General features: G+C 40.4%; 1 protein-coding gene across 1 annotated transcript; it reads left to right on the plus strand.

The window, feature by feature from the left end:
- The first annotated feature begins 9,564 nt into the window (after positions 1 to 9,564).
- SCG2 (secretogranin II) lies at positions 9,565 to 15,541 on the plus strand. Its single transcript, XM_015417633.1, has 2 exons — positions 9,565 to 9,613; positions 13,247 to 15,541. Exon 2 carries the CDS (start codon positions 13,260 to 13,262, stop codon positions 15,114 to 15,116), a length of 1,857 nt encoding a protein of 618 aa, XP_015273119.1. The 5' UTR covers positions 9,565 to 9,613; positions 13,247 to 13,259; the 3' UTR covers positions 15,117 to 15,541.
- The last annotated feature ends 1,145 nt before the right edge of the window (positions 15,542 to 16,686 follow it).

Consider the following 16,686-nt stretch of genomic DNA (forward strand, 5'->3'; position numbering starts at 1 on the left):
CTTTTTCCAATGCTATAATATCCTTTTTGAGGTGTGGTGACCAGAACTGTACACAGTATTCCAAATGAGGTCGCACCATCAATTTATACAGGGGCATTATGATACTGGCTGATTTGTTTTCAGTTCCCTTCCTAATAATCCCCAGCATAGTGTTGGCCTTTTTTATTGCAGTCGTACACTGTCTTGACATTTTCATTGAGTTATCTACTATGACTCCAAGATCTCTCTCTCGGTCAGTCTCTGCCAGTTCGTATCCCATCAACGTGTATTTATAGTTAGGATTTTTGGCTCCAATGTGCATCATTTTGCACTTGGCCACATTGAACCCCATTTGCCATGTTGATGCCCACTCACCCATCCTCAACAGATCCTTTTGGAGTGCCTCATAATCCTCCCTGGTTCTGACCACCCTGAACAACTTTGTGTCATTTGCAAATTTAGCAACTTCACTGCTTACTCCCAACTCCAAATCATTAATGAACAAGTTAAATAGCATCAGACCAATATATATAAGTTCGGCTCCTTCGGTTAGAAAGTTACAGATGTTTTACAGGGGTTTCATTACCTTCATGCCTCTTTCAGGTGTGCAGGTTAGCACATTGCACATGGCAATGGCTGCCTCCTCTAGACCTCAGTTAAGAGCTGTGTCTGCTATATGGGATCAGCAGAAGAGTCCCTCCTCCTCTCTCCCAGGGGTTTTTTATCATCACCCTTTCTCCTCTCACTGACCAAGGCCCCTGCCACACGCAGGGGAAAAGGCGCTAGAAGGCGCGGCTTTTAAAAGCCGCGCCAATGTTGACACGGCGCGGCGGGATCTCACGGATCCCCCGGCCGCGCCGCCGCTTCTCCCCGGCGCGATCAAACGCCGGGGAGAAAACACAGCCCTAACCGGGGGCTGGCCGAACTGCGCATGTCGGAGCATGCGCAGTTCGGCTCCGGGCCGGGGTTGAGCCGGCGCAAGGGAGCGCCGGTGATCAGACGCCCGGGAAGAAGCGCCGCGTCCACTTGAACCACCGAGGTAGGTGGTTCATTTTGCGGCGGTTCTTCCCGGGTTTGGGCCAGTTCGGGTGCGGAAGCAGAACGCTTCCCAGATGTGGTGGTGTGATCGCGCTGCTTTGATCCACCCCCAAACTGGCCCGCAACTGGCCCAAATCGCCGCGTGTGAACGGGACCCAAGTCAGGTAAAAGAAACTTTTCCTGAAGTCTCCAGGAGATTTTTTCCTGAAGTCTTTCTAGCACTTAATCCCTCAAAACCCCTGTTCCCTGCTGGGGGAGGGCGGGCTTGACCATCCCATTTTCTCTTGCTAGACTTTTTAGCATTTCTAAAAGGTTGGTTCAGGTGAGGCTGAAAAGCAATTGAATTGACATCCCTCCTGCTGCCTGTTCTCTGGCCAGAGAGAAAAGCTTTTTAAAATTCATAGTGAAGATTTTATTCAGTTCAAACTTCCAAATAAAAATGCATTCCTTCATACCATATGTAAGCTCTCTATAGGCTCTTGCTGGTATTGTAAGCTTCCCAGTGCTGACTTCATGCATATGTGGTGGTCATGCACACAGGGGGGGAGGAAGGCACTTGTTTATTGACATGATGGAACTTGGGTTAAGAGTGGACCGTTCTTCTGGAATAGGGATCTCATATAATAAATCATATACCGACATTGCCTAAAAGCCTTCAAAATGTTGTCTTGCACTTGATTACTGTGGCAAGAACTGTATTTGCAAGACATTGGAAACAAAATATACTCCCTAAAGTACAAGAATGGGTTGAAAAAACAATCAAGCCTAATCAGGCTTACCATTTTAAGAAAAGGAGAAGGCACACACAACCAAGTGAGGTACTGCAGCAGCTTTTAATTGAAAGACTGGACGAATTTCCCCAGTGAAGTCCCCTATGCTCTTGTTTTGGCTTGACTGACAGTTAAAGAAATTTTTGTTGCTTTAGTTATTGTTGTATTTTTGCTCTTGATACATTACGACCATAAATTTACTGTAAATAAAAAATTAAAAAGCCATTTCCTTAACATTCTGTCACACTCCAAGAAACTCAGTCTGGACACAGCAGAGAAGTCAAACAAGCAAACCTTACCATCACTGAAGATAATCTGACAAAGGGACCTCTGACTCTTGAAAGCTTATATCCTCCCCAAATCTCGTTGGTCTGTAGGGTGCTTCTGAACTTGAATCTAGCTTGTCTACTGCAGACCAACATGGCAACCTTCTGAAGCAACCTCTTCCCCAAGGAACGAGAGCAGGCTTACTCCCACCTGCCGTGGCAACATCAGTACACTGTCGGTGCCATGAGTTTGTTTGACCTGGCCCTGGCCATTCTCCTTTTGGGGAACCATAAAACCTTGCAAAGCCATTGTTTCTAACTAGATTACAGTTGGCATTTTCTTATTTAATCCTGGATGTCCCATACATACAACTCCTGCCTTCTGCCCTTATGTTTTTTTCTATTTACATGCTAATACATTTGTAACTGATCCATGATGTCATTTATGCCTTTCTAGCTGTGATTGGCCTGAGGACAGGCTTTCCCGGAACCCTGTCCTGGCATTCAGACTTGGGCACTTTCACACACACTAAATAACACACTTTCAATGCACTTTGCAACTGCATTTTACAGTGTGAAATGGCAAAATCCACTTGCAAATGGTCTCTGAAGTGGATTGAAACTGCATTATTTAGCATGTGTGAAAGCGCCTAGTCACTCTCATATGACATTGATTGGTTCTCATCACTAGAGGTGTACAGACACTCTGCCCAATATTAAATGGTCCCTGAGTCTAAAAGAGACCCAGGGAATCAATCTCTTCCCCTCACACAAACACACTCAGCCTTTTCCAGTTCAGTTTACTGGATGGGTGGATAAGCAATGACCCCTAGGCTGTCCTAGGAGTAGAGACCAACCAGTCACAGCTATTTTAGGATTCTAGGCTGTTCAGAACGTCTGTGCGTATTGAGTTCTACTTGACATTTTGATCCAGGGCTTTTTGTGTGTGTGCGTGATGGTACTTGAGTACTGAATACCGAACCTTTACTTGGGAGTCCCCTAAGTCCTGAAGGGGGAATTGGTGGAAATTGGTGCAAGCATGTATATATGTGCTGATGTTTTTTGTTTGTTTTTAACAAAAAGCACTGCTTAGACCTCACCTAAGTAATGACGAAAGAAAATATTCCGGAAGTAATCTTGTTTTTTGCTCTTTTTCTACAGTTTTGTTAGAACTTGCATTTAATCAGAGCCTTGTCTGACCAGAAATATACAAGAGCCTTGGGTTACATTAAAGACGAACAAGTCTTTATTCCAGCACAAGTTTTTGTGACTAAGAAGTCTGGCGAGTGTTAGACTGTGGAGGTCTGGGTTCAAATCTCCACTCAGTCAATATGATCTCACACATACAGTTGCCTTACATGAGTCAGACCACTGGTCAATCAAAGTCAGCCTACACTGACTGCCAGAGGCTCTCTGGGGTCTCAAACAGATGTCTTTCACATTATCTGCTACCTGATCCTTTTAAGTGGAGGTGCTGCTGAGGCTGAACCTGGGATCTTCCTGCATGTAAAACAGGTGCTCTGCCACTTCTCCCCATGAAGCAAACTGGCTGTCTGTGGGCCAGTCACACTTTCTCAGCTGTTCAAAGAATTGTTGTGAGGACAAGATGGGGGGAAATCTATGATGTTTTAGGACAAAACCGGGAGAGGGAGAACCACATGTACCATCTTGAGCTCCCTGGAGGAAGGGTGAGATAAAATGCCACAGACAGATATTCTAGCACAAGCTTTTGTTGGACTGAAGTCCATTTGAGTTTATGCTGGAATAAATATTTGTTATTCTTTAAGGTGCCACATGATTATTCTTTATTGTTGCAGCAACCCCCCCCTAACATGGCTACTCTTTTCTTAAGAGCCTGCTTAGATTGTTCTGTTATGTGTTTTTTTGATTAGCGAGAGGACCTCTGAACTTTGCCTGACACTAACAAGGAGACCCTTAGCCTTAAGGAGTTTATTTTTGACTGTCCACAGACTCTGGTAGAAATAGTCCTTGCTAGAAGATTTAAATTTGGGACTGGCTTGGAATGCTTGACTGCCATGTAAATAGAATGGAGAGAACACGTGAAGCTTATACTAAAGCAGATCCTTGGTCCATCAAGGTCAGTACTGTCTACTGAGACTGGTGTCAGATCTCCGGGGTAGCAGGCAGAGGTCATTCACATCACTCCCTACCAACTCATCCCTTTATCTAGAAATGCCGGGAATTGAACCTGGGGCCTTCTGCATGCCGAGCAGATGTTTGTACAAATGAGCCACAACCCCTCCTCTTAATGGGGAGAAAAGAAGGGTGAATTAGAAAAGAAGGGTGAAAATACTGATATATCTTGTTGTTGTTACTTGCATTGGATTCATTCCTATTTACTTTTTTGGGTAAAAAATAAAGTATTACAGTTGGGGGCATAATGGAGAGAGCAGAAATCCTGCCCACCACTGATGGGTGGCTCAGCCACTTGTCCTAGATGATGCAACATATCGAAGTGTCCTTATGGTACAGAGGACCATCTCCACCCCCACCTATCCCACTCATCATAACAGCAGGCATTTACCAGGATATCAAAACCATAAATGCAAATCCAGCAGTTGCTGGGGCATTTGGTTGCATAGATACGGCATTTCAGCATAGAAAACATGTGGGCAGGTGGGCAGACAGAATCCATAATGTGTGACAGATTCTTTCGTGTTTCCTGAAACAAATCGGCATAACTGTTCCTCTTTAATTGGCATTGTTTATGACAATTTTTTATGTTCTAATAATAACAGACCTGAGCTAACAAGATGAAAAACGCTATAAAGCTTAGAGGCAATACTCAGTGGCAGCAGATTCTATACCTGGTGCATCAGGGTGTTGTGTGACCACAGGTACAAGGTATGTGTGCATATCTATATACATGCTGGCCTCATCCATACAATATTTTGGCATCAGATCAGAGGAAAGATGACACAAATATTATACACATGCATGAAAACATAGCTATATACCATTATTGGCACACTGTGGTGGCCCCATGGAAGCAGCACCAAATGACCAGCTTTATCTGGGGGCTGGGGGCCAAGATGCCAAGGAGGCCAAGGGAAGTCTTCAGCCACTACCCAGTCAGGCAACCTACAGGTCAGTGGGCGGGGCTGAAAGGTAACTGACTCCAGTGGCAGCTCATAGGAAGGACCATGTGGCCCAGGCCAGGGGAACAACCTATGCTCAGGCTGCAGTTTCAGACCCATGTTGGGGGATGTGGCTATGGTGGCACTAGAGGACCTTAATGGATCATGAGAAAACAGCTTGGGAAGAACAGGGCTGTGTGCTTGAGCAGCATCAGACTATAAAGACCAGGTGGGAAGAAACAATTAGCGGGATGGAATAGTGAAAAAGGGAAGAGGGCCAGAGCAGGGAGAAAACTGAAAGAGGTGGGAGTGATAGTGGAAGCAGTAGAGGAAGGAAGCAGGAGGCCAGCACTAAACAAGGGAGCCCTGTGGAGCATGAGTGCATGGAACTACAGGTAGCTCTACTTGGTGTATACCAAATGAAGGTGCTTCGTTGAACTTCTCTACCTGGCAGTGAGTTTGTGACAGCAAGTTGGGTGCCTTTAACATCCCCCTTTCACTGGGAGGTAGTGTGCCCACATTATGTTGAGCACAGTATGAGGAATATGTGCCTGCTTCTACAACACATAGACGGGATTTGCTGCTAGTAATTGGCTCTTAGAGAACTGAGCTGCAATTCTATGCACATTTACTCAGGAGAGAATCTTAGAGAATACAATGGGACTTCCTTTCACTTCAACAGACTGCAGATGGCTTATTGTGGCATCATCAAGGCACTGAGGTGACTCAAAGGTAGGAATGGAAAGGGGTTAGGAAAACAACATCACAGCAGAGAAGCTGGCGTGGAGGACAATAATGGGAAGAAGAAATGAAAGAAGAAGGGTTCACCAGGAGCCTGAAGCCTTCCTTTTAGATCTTTGCATGTGTTTGCATGTATGTGTGTGTGAGAGAGAGAGAGCACAGCAGCAGCAGGGAGTTAAGAAAGCAAGCTGACATAATGATCATAAATGATGGGAGAATAAGATGATTTCAGCCGAGGCAACTGTCGGCTCATTTCCACCAGTCCTTGTTGTAGGAGCCTTTCAGAGCAGTGCCATGCACACTGTGGTTCTCAGACATCAAAAGCGGAGCTTCCAGGATGCACCCCAAACCGTGTAAAGAAAAGGAAGCTGAATTCTTTCCAAGAACAATAGATAACATTGCATGCTATTTCTTTAAGGACTTCCCTTGTCCTTTAATGTGGTTGCATGAGGACTCTAGCTAGATCTCCTTGCTAAGTATGGCTGACAGATGGGACTTCAAAGAAATGAATGAAAAACCAATGATTTCTTCACAATCCATCAACTTTTATAATCCTGTTGCCAAGCCCAAGTGTATATTTTAGTATACATGAACACTGTCAACAATGGATGAATATAGCCAGTTATTTTCAAGAATTATTTACCTATTTATACAAAAATCCACCTTTTAAAAAGAAATCACATTCCTTGCTAAGTAAGTAGACTGCCATGCTTACAGGTCTGAAGTAGGATGAGCCAGTGGCCCAGGCAGGACAGTGGAGCCAGGGGCCCCAGCTCGGTACAGCCCTGATTTATGGTTCACAGAGACCATCTGGCCCAATCACACAAGGCTACTGGGCACAAAGGCTCTCACTTGTAAACTTCATTGGGCATTAAGGTCAGTCTGATCCCACATTGCTGTTAAGTGAGAAGACAAAGGGATTATAATATATTATTTCTGGCCAGCATGAGACGTAAAATAGCCTCAAATATAATGCAAAGAAGGGCTTCTATAAAAACAAGTTTAGAGCTTTGTCATATTCACAGTAGACTGTCACAGTGTCTTGTGACTTTTAATTTCATAACATTTATTGGATTGGAAGGTAGATTCATCCCAGTGTTTGCATTTTATTCTGCAAAAGGTCAAAATTGTCAGGAAAGATGTATTTTGCAAGGAGAGTTGAGCACCTTTTACCGAAGTAAAATAGCCATTATGGAAAAGGCAGAATGGTTTTAATAACTTTAACTTCAGCCATTCCAAGACAAAGTGCATGCTGAATGTTGTAATGTGGTTGGTGTGGCACAGGACTTTCTTACCTCTTCTGTGGGCTTTCTTTAATTCTGAGGGAGAAGCACAATGCAAAACTGGGACTAATTGGAGTTTTTCCATGGGCAGAAGGATTTCCATCTGTGGAAATATTTTCCACACACCCCTCCCCCATGGCAGCCTGAAATTTTCATTGAAATCCACTTCCTCTTTGTGTTTATGTGTGTGTGTATCACGCTCTGTCTTAGAATATAAGGAGGATCATCAAACTACAGATATACAGAAAAAGGCTTTATGGTCTATCTCCAGGGATTACTCTTGCTCAGGGGCTCACCGGTTTGGTCCAGCATGATGATATTACTATTTGAAGGGTGTTATTCCAAAGCTAAACCTCCACAGATAATTTTAGGATGGATATTTGCTTTATACCTGGGTGCGGATGTTGGTATTTGTACCTGGGTTTCTCTAAAACAACTCATCACAAGCTAAGCTATTGTAGTTTGACATGTACAGTTCATCCCGATTAGGTAAGTAGAATTGTTTTATTTTAAAAAATGTATATCATTCTTTTTGCCCCAAAGCTGCTTACATCATCCTTCCCTCCTTCACCCCATCCTCATAACAATCCTATGAGGTAGCTTAGGCTGAGAGAGAGACTGACAGGCCCAAGGCCACCAAGGGGATTCAGTGGGGATTCAGACCTGGTTCTCACCGATCCTAGCCTGACACTGTAGCCACTACTCAATAAAGCTTGTTAGTTTATGGCCAGCCAGGCATTAAGAGAAAATTGGTACAAAATGTTTTTTAGATGGTATATAACCCCAAAGGACATTGAGAAAGCCAATAAAAACTTCAAAGGAAAGTGCTGGAAATGCCAAGATATAGATGGAACATTTCTTCATATGTGGTGGACTTGTAAAAAAGCAAAAAAAAAAAACATTGGAAAGGAATACATGGAAAAATGCAGAACATATTAAATTTTAAATTCTCTATAAAAGCTAATATTATGCAATTAGGTATACTGTCTAACAAATTACCAAATATTCTGGAAGAGATATTCAAATGCATGGTAACAGCAGCCAGAATTATCTATGTAGCAAAATTGAAACTAGATGTCTGTCCACGCCTTGAAGATTGGGGAAATAAACTTGCTGAATATGTATTAATGGTGAAATGGTGAATAGATCAGTTATGAAATTTGTGAAGAGATGGAGTGTGTATTATGCAAGCAGGAGATGAGAAATGTTCAAAAATGAAAATGAGAAATGTTTAAAAAATGTACATAAATGAATTGCAATGTAGAAGCAGGATGAGAATAAGTTTAAAATATAACATCTTGAATTGAAATGTATAATGAAGTGGATCTTGTGCAAAAATATCTTCTACTTTCTCATTATGAGACATATATTTTCTTTCTATACCTATTTAAAGTTACAGTGAGTAGGCTGAATACATAGTAAAGATGAAACCAATGATGTAGATGTAAAACAGATTAGTTATGAAATCTGAAATATAATATAATATAAATGTATCCCAACAGAAATAAATAACATTGTATTGTGTTTTAAAAACTATAATGAAGGGGACATTGGGGAGAAATGCTCTGTTTTATACATTCTGTGAAATATAATTATTCTTGATATACATATTTGTGAACTACAGTACCTTTACTGAACACCTTAACTGTACTGAATATCTTACCCCTTTTACACAGGTAAACAAGCAAGAGTCCTGCATCAGTCATCAGCCTATTCTGCAGGATTATGCCAGGATAACAAAACAGAATTGGTCTGCTTGTAGCTGGAGAGATTCTCTAACATCGGGTAGAGGCATGAGTTTGGGCAGGGAAGGGTGGGGGGAATGTAGGAGGAAGTAGTTGTGCTTTGTTGGTGGCTATTGCTATTCACTACCTTTTAGATATCTAAATAGAAAATGCCAGCATTTACTATTATGTTTACCAATGCAGGCTCACAGAACTGAGAAGAGAAAAAGATTCTGAAGTTGGTCTTGTATAGATTTCACAATACTGCCATTATGACTTCTCACCAAAATAACTTTTTTTAAAAAAACCGAATATATGTCATTGAAAATAACAGTAACGATTAAAAAAAAAGTCAACCAGAGAGTCTAGAAACTGCCATGAATCTGAAAGGTGTAATTCATTCATTTTTCTAGGGAGGATTTCATGGGCCATGTAATTGCAACAAATGCAGTTCTCATTCTTGGAAAGCAGGTGGCGTAAATGTACAAAAGAAACCTCTCAGAAACACCCCAAACTATGCTTTTCTCTCAGCACTTCAGTTGTGCTTTGTTGGGTGTTTTTTTTTAAAATCGGACTGAGGTGACGTCAGTATGGCAGTGGAAAGTCAGGTGATGTACACTATAAGCAGAGGGAGCTGTCCTGGTGCTGAAAACAGTCCACAAACTCGCAGCTGACAGATAACCAAGACCATGCTTTAGGTGGCTCTGCACACAGGTAAGCAGATTTATTTTCTCTTGAACTGCCTAAGGAAGACCAAATGCATGTCTGCCCTATAACCAGCTTCTAGTACAAAGACTAGACTAAAGCAACAAAACTAGATACGTAGGAAATGTCTTAAATTGCAACCTGATGGACTTCAGTTAGCTCAGTAACAGTGTTTTGCTCAGTAGTGAAATCTTTCCTCCTCTGCTTATGGCCTGATTATAGGTATTAAAAGACAGACAGGCAGACAGGCAGACAGGAAGAACAAGAAAACTAGTGAGAAACAGAGGAAAATGCTGCTTCCACACAATACCAATGCCAATAAATTAAACAGTGACTACATAATGAAAGGGGATGTCTGCAATTTCAGTTGCTCTTAGTTCATCATCAGCATGTGCATATGAAACATTAGTCTCTCCAACCAGCATCAATGGAATTCATTTTAAAATCTTTTTTAAAAAATAAAAACTACACACACCTAGATTAAATCTTAAGCATATTGGTTTTCGTTTGGGTGTGTGTGTGCGCAACTTCTAAAGAAGCAACTGTTCCCATTCTAAGCAAATTAAAACTAAGTATCCAGGAGAAATGCTTTGGATGAATGCATATTACTTAGGGGAAACTGTTATTGAACTGTTGCAGAACTGATCAGATTTCATACCTGAAAATTCCTGTCTACCAGAGACTGTAAAAAATTTGCCATTTGGTCCAATGGCAATAAATTTCTATCCCATGATTACTACATCAGTTACTCACTAAGGATAAAGATGTTTTAGTAAGTAGTTGTTTGTAAACTGAGTGATCGGATCTGAGCACAATGTGAATCCACAGGAAGTAGTGAAGTGAGAAATAATACAGCTACCATGGAAACAAATAGTCTTCTTTATCCTCACTTATTTAAATTATAAGTACAGCTAGAGATGAATCATACAAGGGAGCACAGAAGCAAATTACATTTTTAAAAATATTAATATTCTGTGAATTTTGTTTTTTTCATATTTGGAACTTTGGGTTACTATTGGTCTGGAAACTAGAAAAAGGTGGTTTGTTTTTAAAGGTACAAAGTTCTGTAATCCAATATCACTGCACAAAAAGATAGGAGCCATAACATGGATAGAAACAAATGAAGAAAATAAACCATTCTAAGAAACTGCTCTTTACTGGCTAAAAATCTGGTCAGACCCTCTCATTCAAATGCCTTCTTTATATATGTTGTGCAGTTTTAATTTGGTATGCAAAGTTTTCCTTTGTACAGTTCATAAGTACAAGAAATCTCCTTTTCTGAAATTTATTCAAGCTTTGATGATAGGGCTGGATTTGTTTCTGCAACCTATGAAAGGTATTCCCCATTCTTTTAAGGGCATTCATAAAAGAGACTCTTACTCAATGTTTTGAAGTGCTTTGGAATCAGTGTTTTCTTCTGCATCCAGCATAGAGAGTTAACAAATTATTAGGTAGAGAATGGGGATAGTCAAAGGGCTCATTTGTGGCATAGTTGGATGGGAATGAGGCAATTCAGTGGCACTGGATGCTACTTTAATTACCTCAGTATGTGAAATTATTTCATACTGTTTTGCAAAAAAGCCCCTACTTGCTTGAACGGCATGACAAATCCACTGTAATTTTCTACTCCAAGCAGTGGGCATGTGCTAGAATTGGGGATTTTTCTACTACATGAATCACTGCCATCACAACAGAATGTTTCACAAAGCGCAAAGGAGAGGGGCGCAATCAATGGACTGAAAAAGGTGAATTAAGCAGAGAGTGTTTTCTCTTGGGCATAGTTTTCATGTGTCGTGGTTGGCTGATTCAAAGCGAGTTCTTTGGAAATACTAGATTTCCTTGGAGCCAGATTTGGAAGGGGACTTTAATTTCTCTCTGATTGCAGTAACCTCAATAAATAGCTTTCTGAGCACTAAACATTTTCTGTATGCTTGTGTGTGTGTAAGAGAGAGAAAGGGAGACAGACAGACAGACAAAGAGGCACAGAGAAAGATGAAGAGAACAGAAATAATATGTTTTGACTTTAAAAGAACAGTATAGATGAAACCTTTATCTCTTCTGGAATGTATGAAGCAGGAGGGGATGAAACAGCACAGTAAGAGCAGAGCTCTGTAACCCTGTAACCTATAAACTGTAATAGCACAGTGCTTTTCCTTCATTGCAGAATAATTACAGAGAGTGCCCACATATCACTGATTGAGATGAAACTAATTCCTATTCAGAAGTATTATTTTCAATCAAAGTCCCATAATCTTTTTCTAGAAACTCACCAGCCTTCCAGATCATATTCAATGAACTATGTAGCTGACCACCCACTTCTACCGACTAGATGTTACTGAGTGCCACAGAGTATATGAAACTCCAAATAAATTAACAAACATCTGACCAATCATGTTTTAACATTAGTTGCATTAATGATATGAGGTCCAAAGTTGACTATATAGATATACAACCTTTCCACTATTTCACAAAGATGAGATACTGCTTTGACAGCAGCCAAACAATATGGCCACAATTTTGTAAAGGTCACTTAAACAATGGAAATCAGTGGGTTTGAGCTTGATTAACTTGGTACTGGCCCGTGCTTTGTCATAGATCCTAGCACAGATGCTTGTTTAAATCCTTAGAAGCATTTTTTTAATCAATCAAAGAATGTAGCTTACATATTATTGTGAGTAGCATTTTCAAAAACCGTTATGTGATTTGGTAGAATATTTCAAAAAGTTATTACCTTTAAGCCTCTTTAACTACTCAACTGTTTGTGATATTTCTGCATAAGGATCTTATCTACATTACATTCTTTCTAAAATGCTGTTTGCTGTGCCTATTAACTAAACATAATTAATGGAAAGAAACTATAAACTTTAAGCTATGTCTTAACATAGCCCAGTCATCTTTTCCCATTTCAGTAATCTGTTTCAATCCAATTCTTTTCTGCAAAACTCTGCCTCATTCAGCTGAGTGAATCAGCAGACCGTAATGTTTTGTAGCTGTAGATGGTATCGAAGACTAACAGTCAATAAGATCTTAGTTGAAGAGAAAGTACCAGATCCCCACAGAGGTTATATCCTTATTGATGAAATAATTTAGATCTTGATTTGGTAACTATTTTGTCTCAGATCACCAGGTACTTGTCAAATTATAGCGGTATAGCCAGATTATGTGCCAAGGAAGTAAAATTCTGTACCAAGAAGATGCTAATTCTGCGCTGAAAAATAAATCATGCAAATCACTATATGCATACATATTTCCCCATAAAAATAATTTGCATGAAATAATTTTGGTCTCAGTAGCTGGCTCATTACAGAATTTGGAAAAAAAATTGGCAAATGAATATATGAAAGTGTGTTCTGCTAAGCCAAGCCATTGGTCCATCTTGGTCAATACTGTCTGATCTGACTGGCTGCTGTGATTCATGGTTTATGGAAGACAAAGGTCTTTCCGAGCCCTTTTCCAGTCCAAGATACTTTAACTGAAGATGCCAGGGAATTAACTGGGATCTTCTATAAGTAAAGAATATGCCTCTTATTGAGCCATTATTCCTCCCCAATGTTGTAAACTATTATTTGCTGTGTACATTTGAGTTTAAATGATGTCCTAACTTTATCTCTATGTGTTAATTCTCATTTTCTTTATTTTAAGGAACATTTCAAACATGGCCAACGCTAAGGTATCCTTGCTTGGAACAGCCTTGCTTCTCGTTCTTCTTTTTTCCCTAATCTGTTTCGCCAATGCTGCTTCATTCCAACGTTACCAAAACATTCAGAAAGATCCAGATTACCTAATGAAAAACTTGCAAAGGGTCCCAAACCCAGATATGATCAAAGCTCTGGAATATATTGAAAACCTTAGAAAACAAACTAGCAATGGAGAAACAAGCCCAGATTATAGCTCATATCAAGGTGCCCAATACATTCTGCAGTCAAAAGAAAATAAAGACCAGAATTACTTGCCAGATAATCTAAGGGAATCTTTGTCAGATGAGGAGTCTCAGTGGGTTAAGGCAATGTTGGAAGCTTTAAGGCAAAGAGAAAAGGAATCAAAGGGTGCCCCAAAAGAAAATAAACCATATGGCATGAATTCAGACAGTGTCTTCCTAGATGAGATGACTGATGATTATGATGACCGTTCTTGGGCTGATACATGGCGCAAGCATTCTAGGAAACCACATGCATATTTTGAAGAAAATTCAAGAGACAGCCCTTATAAACGGACAAATGAGATAGTGGAAGAACAGTACACACCTCAAAGTCTTGCTACTTTAGAATCAGTATTTCAAGAGCTGGGGAAAATGATGGGACCAAGTAACCCCAAAAAAGAAAGGTTTGAAGAAGAACAGAAGTTGTATGCGGATGATGAAGAAGATGCCTATAAAGGAAATAACATTGCTTATGAAGATGTGGTTGGAGGAGATGACTGGAACCCAATAGAAGAAAAAGTGGAAAGTCAAACCCAAGAAGAGGTAAGAAACAGTAAAGAAGAAATTGAGAAAAATGAAGAGGAAATTGATGATGAAATGAAGAGATCAGACATTCTGGATGAAGCTGTGAAAAGTAAGAACAAAGATCAAACATCAGATGATGTTTCAAAACTGATGGACTATTATTTGAAAAAGATGAACAGTGCTGGAAGTGACATTTTAAGTGTCAAGCAAAGTGAAGACAAGAGGGCAGCCAGACATTTGAGGAAGCAACTTGATCCTCAGACTATCTATCAGTTAATAGAAATATCAAGGAATTTACAAATTCCACCTGAGGATTTAATAGAGATGTTGAGAGCTGGAGAGAAACATCACAATGAAAAGGAACAAGAACCTGAACTCCCAGAAGACATAGATGAGATCCCTGAAACAAATTTGGACAATACAGATATACTCAAAAATAAGATGAAATCTTTAACTGGTTACAGAAAACAGCAGCTTAATTTTATGCCAGATAACCTTCCAGAAGACCTCAATGTTGAAGATATCATAAATCTTCTAGGAACTGAAAATGTCAATAATCAGAAACCATCTTATCTTGTAAATCAGTTCAACCAAGAAAATGGTTTGCCAAGAGTGTCCTATATCCCTGGTAGATCTAAAGGACATCAGCTTCCCAAAGCTTCTTGGCTTAACCGTTTTGAAAGACAGCAAATGGAACAGGATACTCTAAATGAGAAGGAAGAAGATTTAGCAGCCTACTTAGCTAAGATGCTGACAAAGTATCCTGAAGTTATCAATACAGGCCAGGTGAAACAAATTCCACTTGCAGTTTCCTCTGAGGATGACTTGCAAGAGGATGACCAGTTTGAACAGGCTATCAAAGAACACCTAAACCAACTGGGATCTCATGAATCAGACAAACTCAGCTCATTCAACAAAAGGCTTTCTATGGCCCAAGAGAATGATGATACACAAAATGGACCATATATGGATGAGGATGTGCTAGCAAAGGTTCTGGAATATCTAAACCAGGATAAGTATGAAAAGGGAAGAGACCACATTACTAAAAGGGCGATGGAAAATATGTAGTTGTCCAAATATTATTTATCTTCATTGTATTTACTTCAGTTGTGATTTAATTTTCTTAAACCATTCAGGGGCATGTTCAGACATTACACTTAGCAACTTCATGCACTTGTGGTATTTCTTCTGGCACCTGCATTTTCATGAGCAGTACAAAAGGTGAAACAAGTCCTTGTAGACGTCAACCAACTGTGACCTCTAATATACATTTTAGGATATCAAAGGTCACAGAGACTCCCACAGCAGAGATTGTAAACTCCCAGTAGATTCATTGGATTGCTCTTGCAAATGGACATGCCCAAAGGATTCCTTCAGAGGAAAAATGTGACCCAATTCAGTGTCTGAACTGGTCCTAATGGTAGATGATTTGACATTCAACGGCCTGTGTAAATTCCACTGAGCTGTTCTGTTGTGTATGAGTATCTTTAAATGTTCTAAATCTTGGGTCAAATAACAAATTGCTTCAATTATTTTAAGAAACAGATTATGAAATAAAGTGAACCTGTAAAAGAGTAGGATAAATCATTATCAAAGCAGAGCAACAACTTTAATACATGAAGTTTTTTAAATTAATTGAAATATTTTGTTATTGTCTGTAGTGTTTTTTGTGAAGTACTGAATAAAAATAAAGCATTATATATATATATAAATATAAATATAGTTTTATTTATAAAGCTTTTTCTATCCCGTGTTTTATTGTTGATGAATAAATATTATTTCTGGACAATAGACTGTTTTGATTTGAATTTCTTGTATTGTAACTTGTTAGTCTGAAATAATAACGGGATCATATACCTGTGCATGTTTATTTGAGACTAAGTCTTATTGAGTTCAATGGAGTTTATTGTCAAAAAACTGTGCATCAGATTGGAGCCAAGTTGATAAGTTCAGATCTATGGGAAGAATCCTAAGCAGGTCTACCCAGAAGTAAATTGCATTTTATTTACTCCCAGGAAAGTGTTCTTACAATTGCACTGTTATAAAGAAAACGATGAGAAAGACGAAGAAGAAGACGAAGAAGATGACAAAGAAGACGCATCAGATTGGAGCCAAGTTGATAAGTTCAGATCTATGGGAAGAATCCTAAGCAGGTCTACCCAGAAGTAAATTGCATTTTATTTACTCCCAGGAAAGTGTTCTTACAATTGCAGCCATTATTAGATAAACCTGGGATAAGACTGTAAAAACTTTGGATTCTTGCAGAGTTCTTGTATAGTGTCTTCTATCTATATATCTAATAGCCAACTTGCCCCCTCCGTGCGGATCGCTAAATCAGCACGGAGGGGGCAGCTGGGGGGCTGGGGGAGGTTTGTGCACACGTGGGCCAGTCCCCACGTGTGCACAAAAATACAAAAAGTTTTTAAAATTTTCGGGGGGATGTTTAAATCCCCCCGAAAGTGCAAGAGCGTCTCCTGCGCATGCGCAGGAGACGCTCTGCAACGCCGCCACCGCTGCCGCCGCCTCGGACCAGCTGGCGGGCTGGCGGGCGACGGGGGGGAGGAAGCCGGGCCTCGCCGCCGCCGCTGCCTCCCCGGAGCCGGCTGGCCAGCCAGCCAGCCAGCCGGCCGGCCCCACA

This window comes from Gekko japonicus, unplaced genomic scaffold (genome assembly GCF_001447785.1).
Source record: "Gekko japonicus isolate JY-2015 unplaced genomic scaffold, Gekko_japonicus_V1.1 scaffold38, whole genome shotgun sequence".
In the NCBI taxonomy this organism is placed as follows: Eukaryota; Metazoa; Chordata; class Lepidosauria; order Squamata; family Gekkonidae; genus Gekko; species Gekko japonicus.

What these genes read in the sequence shown, in the direction of transcription:
- SCG2 (XM_015417633.1), top strand. Translation starts at nt 13,260, where the DNA reads ATGGCCAACGCTAAGGTATCCTTGCTTGGAACAGCCTTGCTTCTCGTT.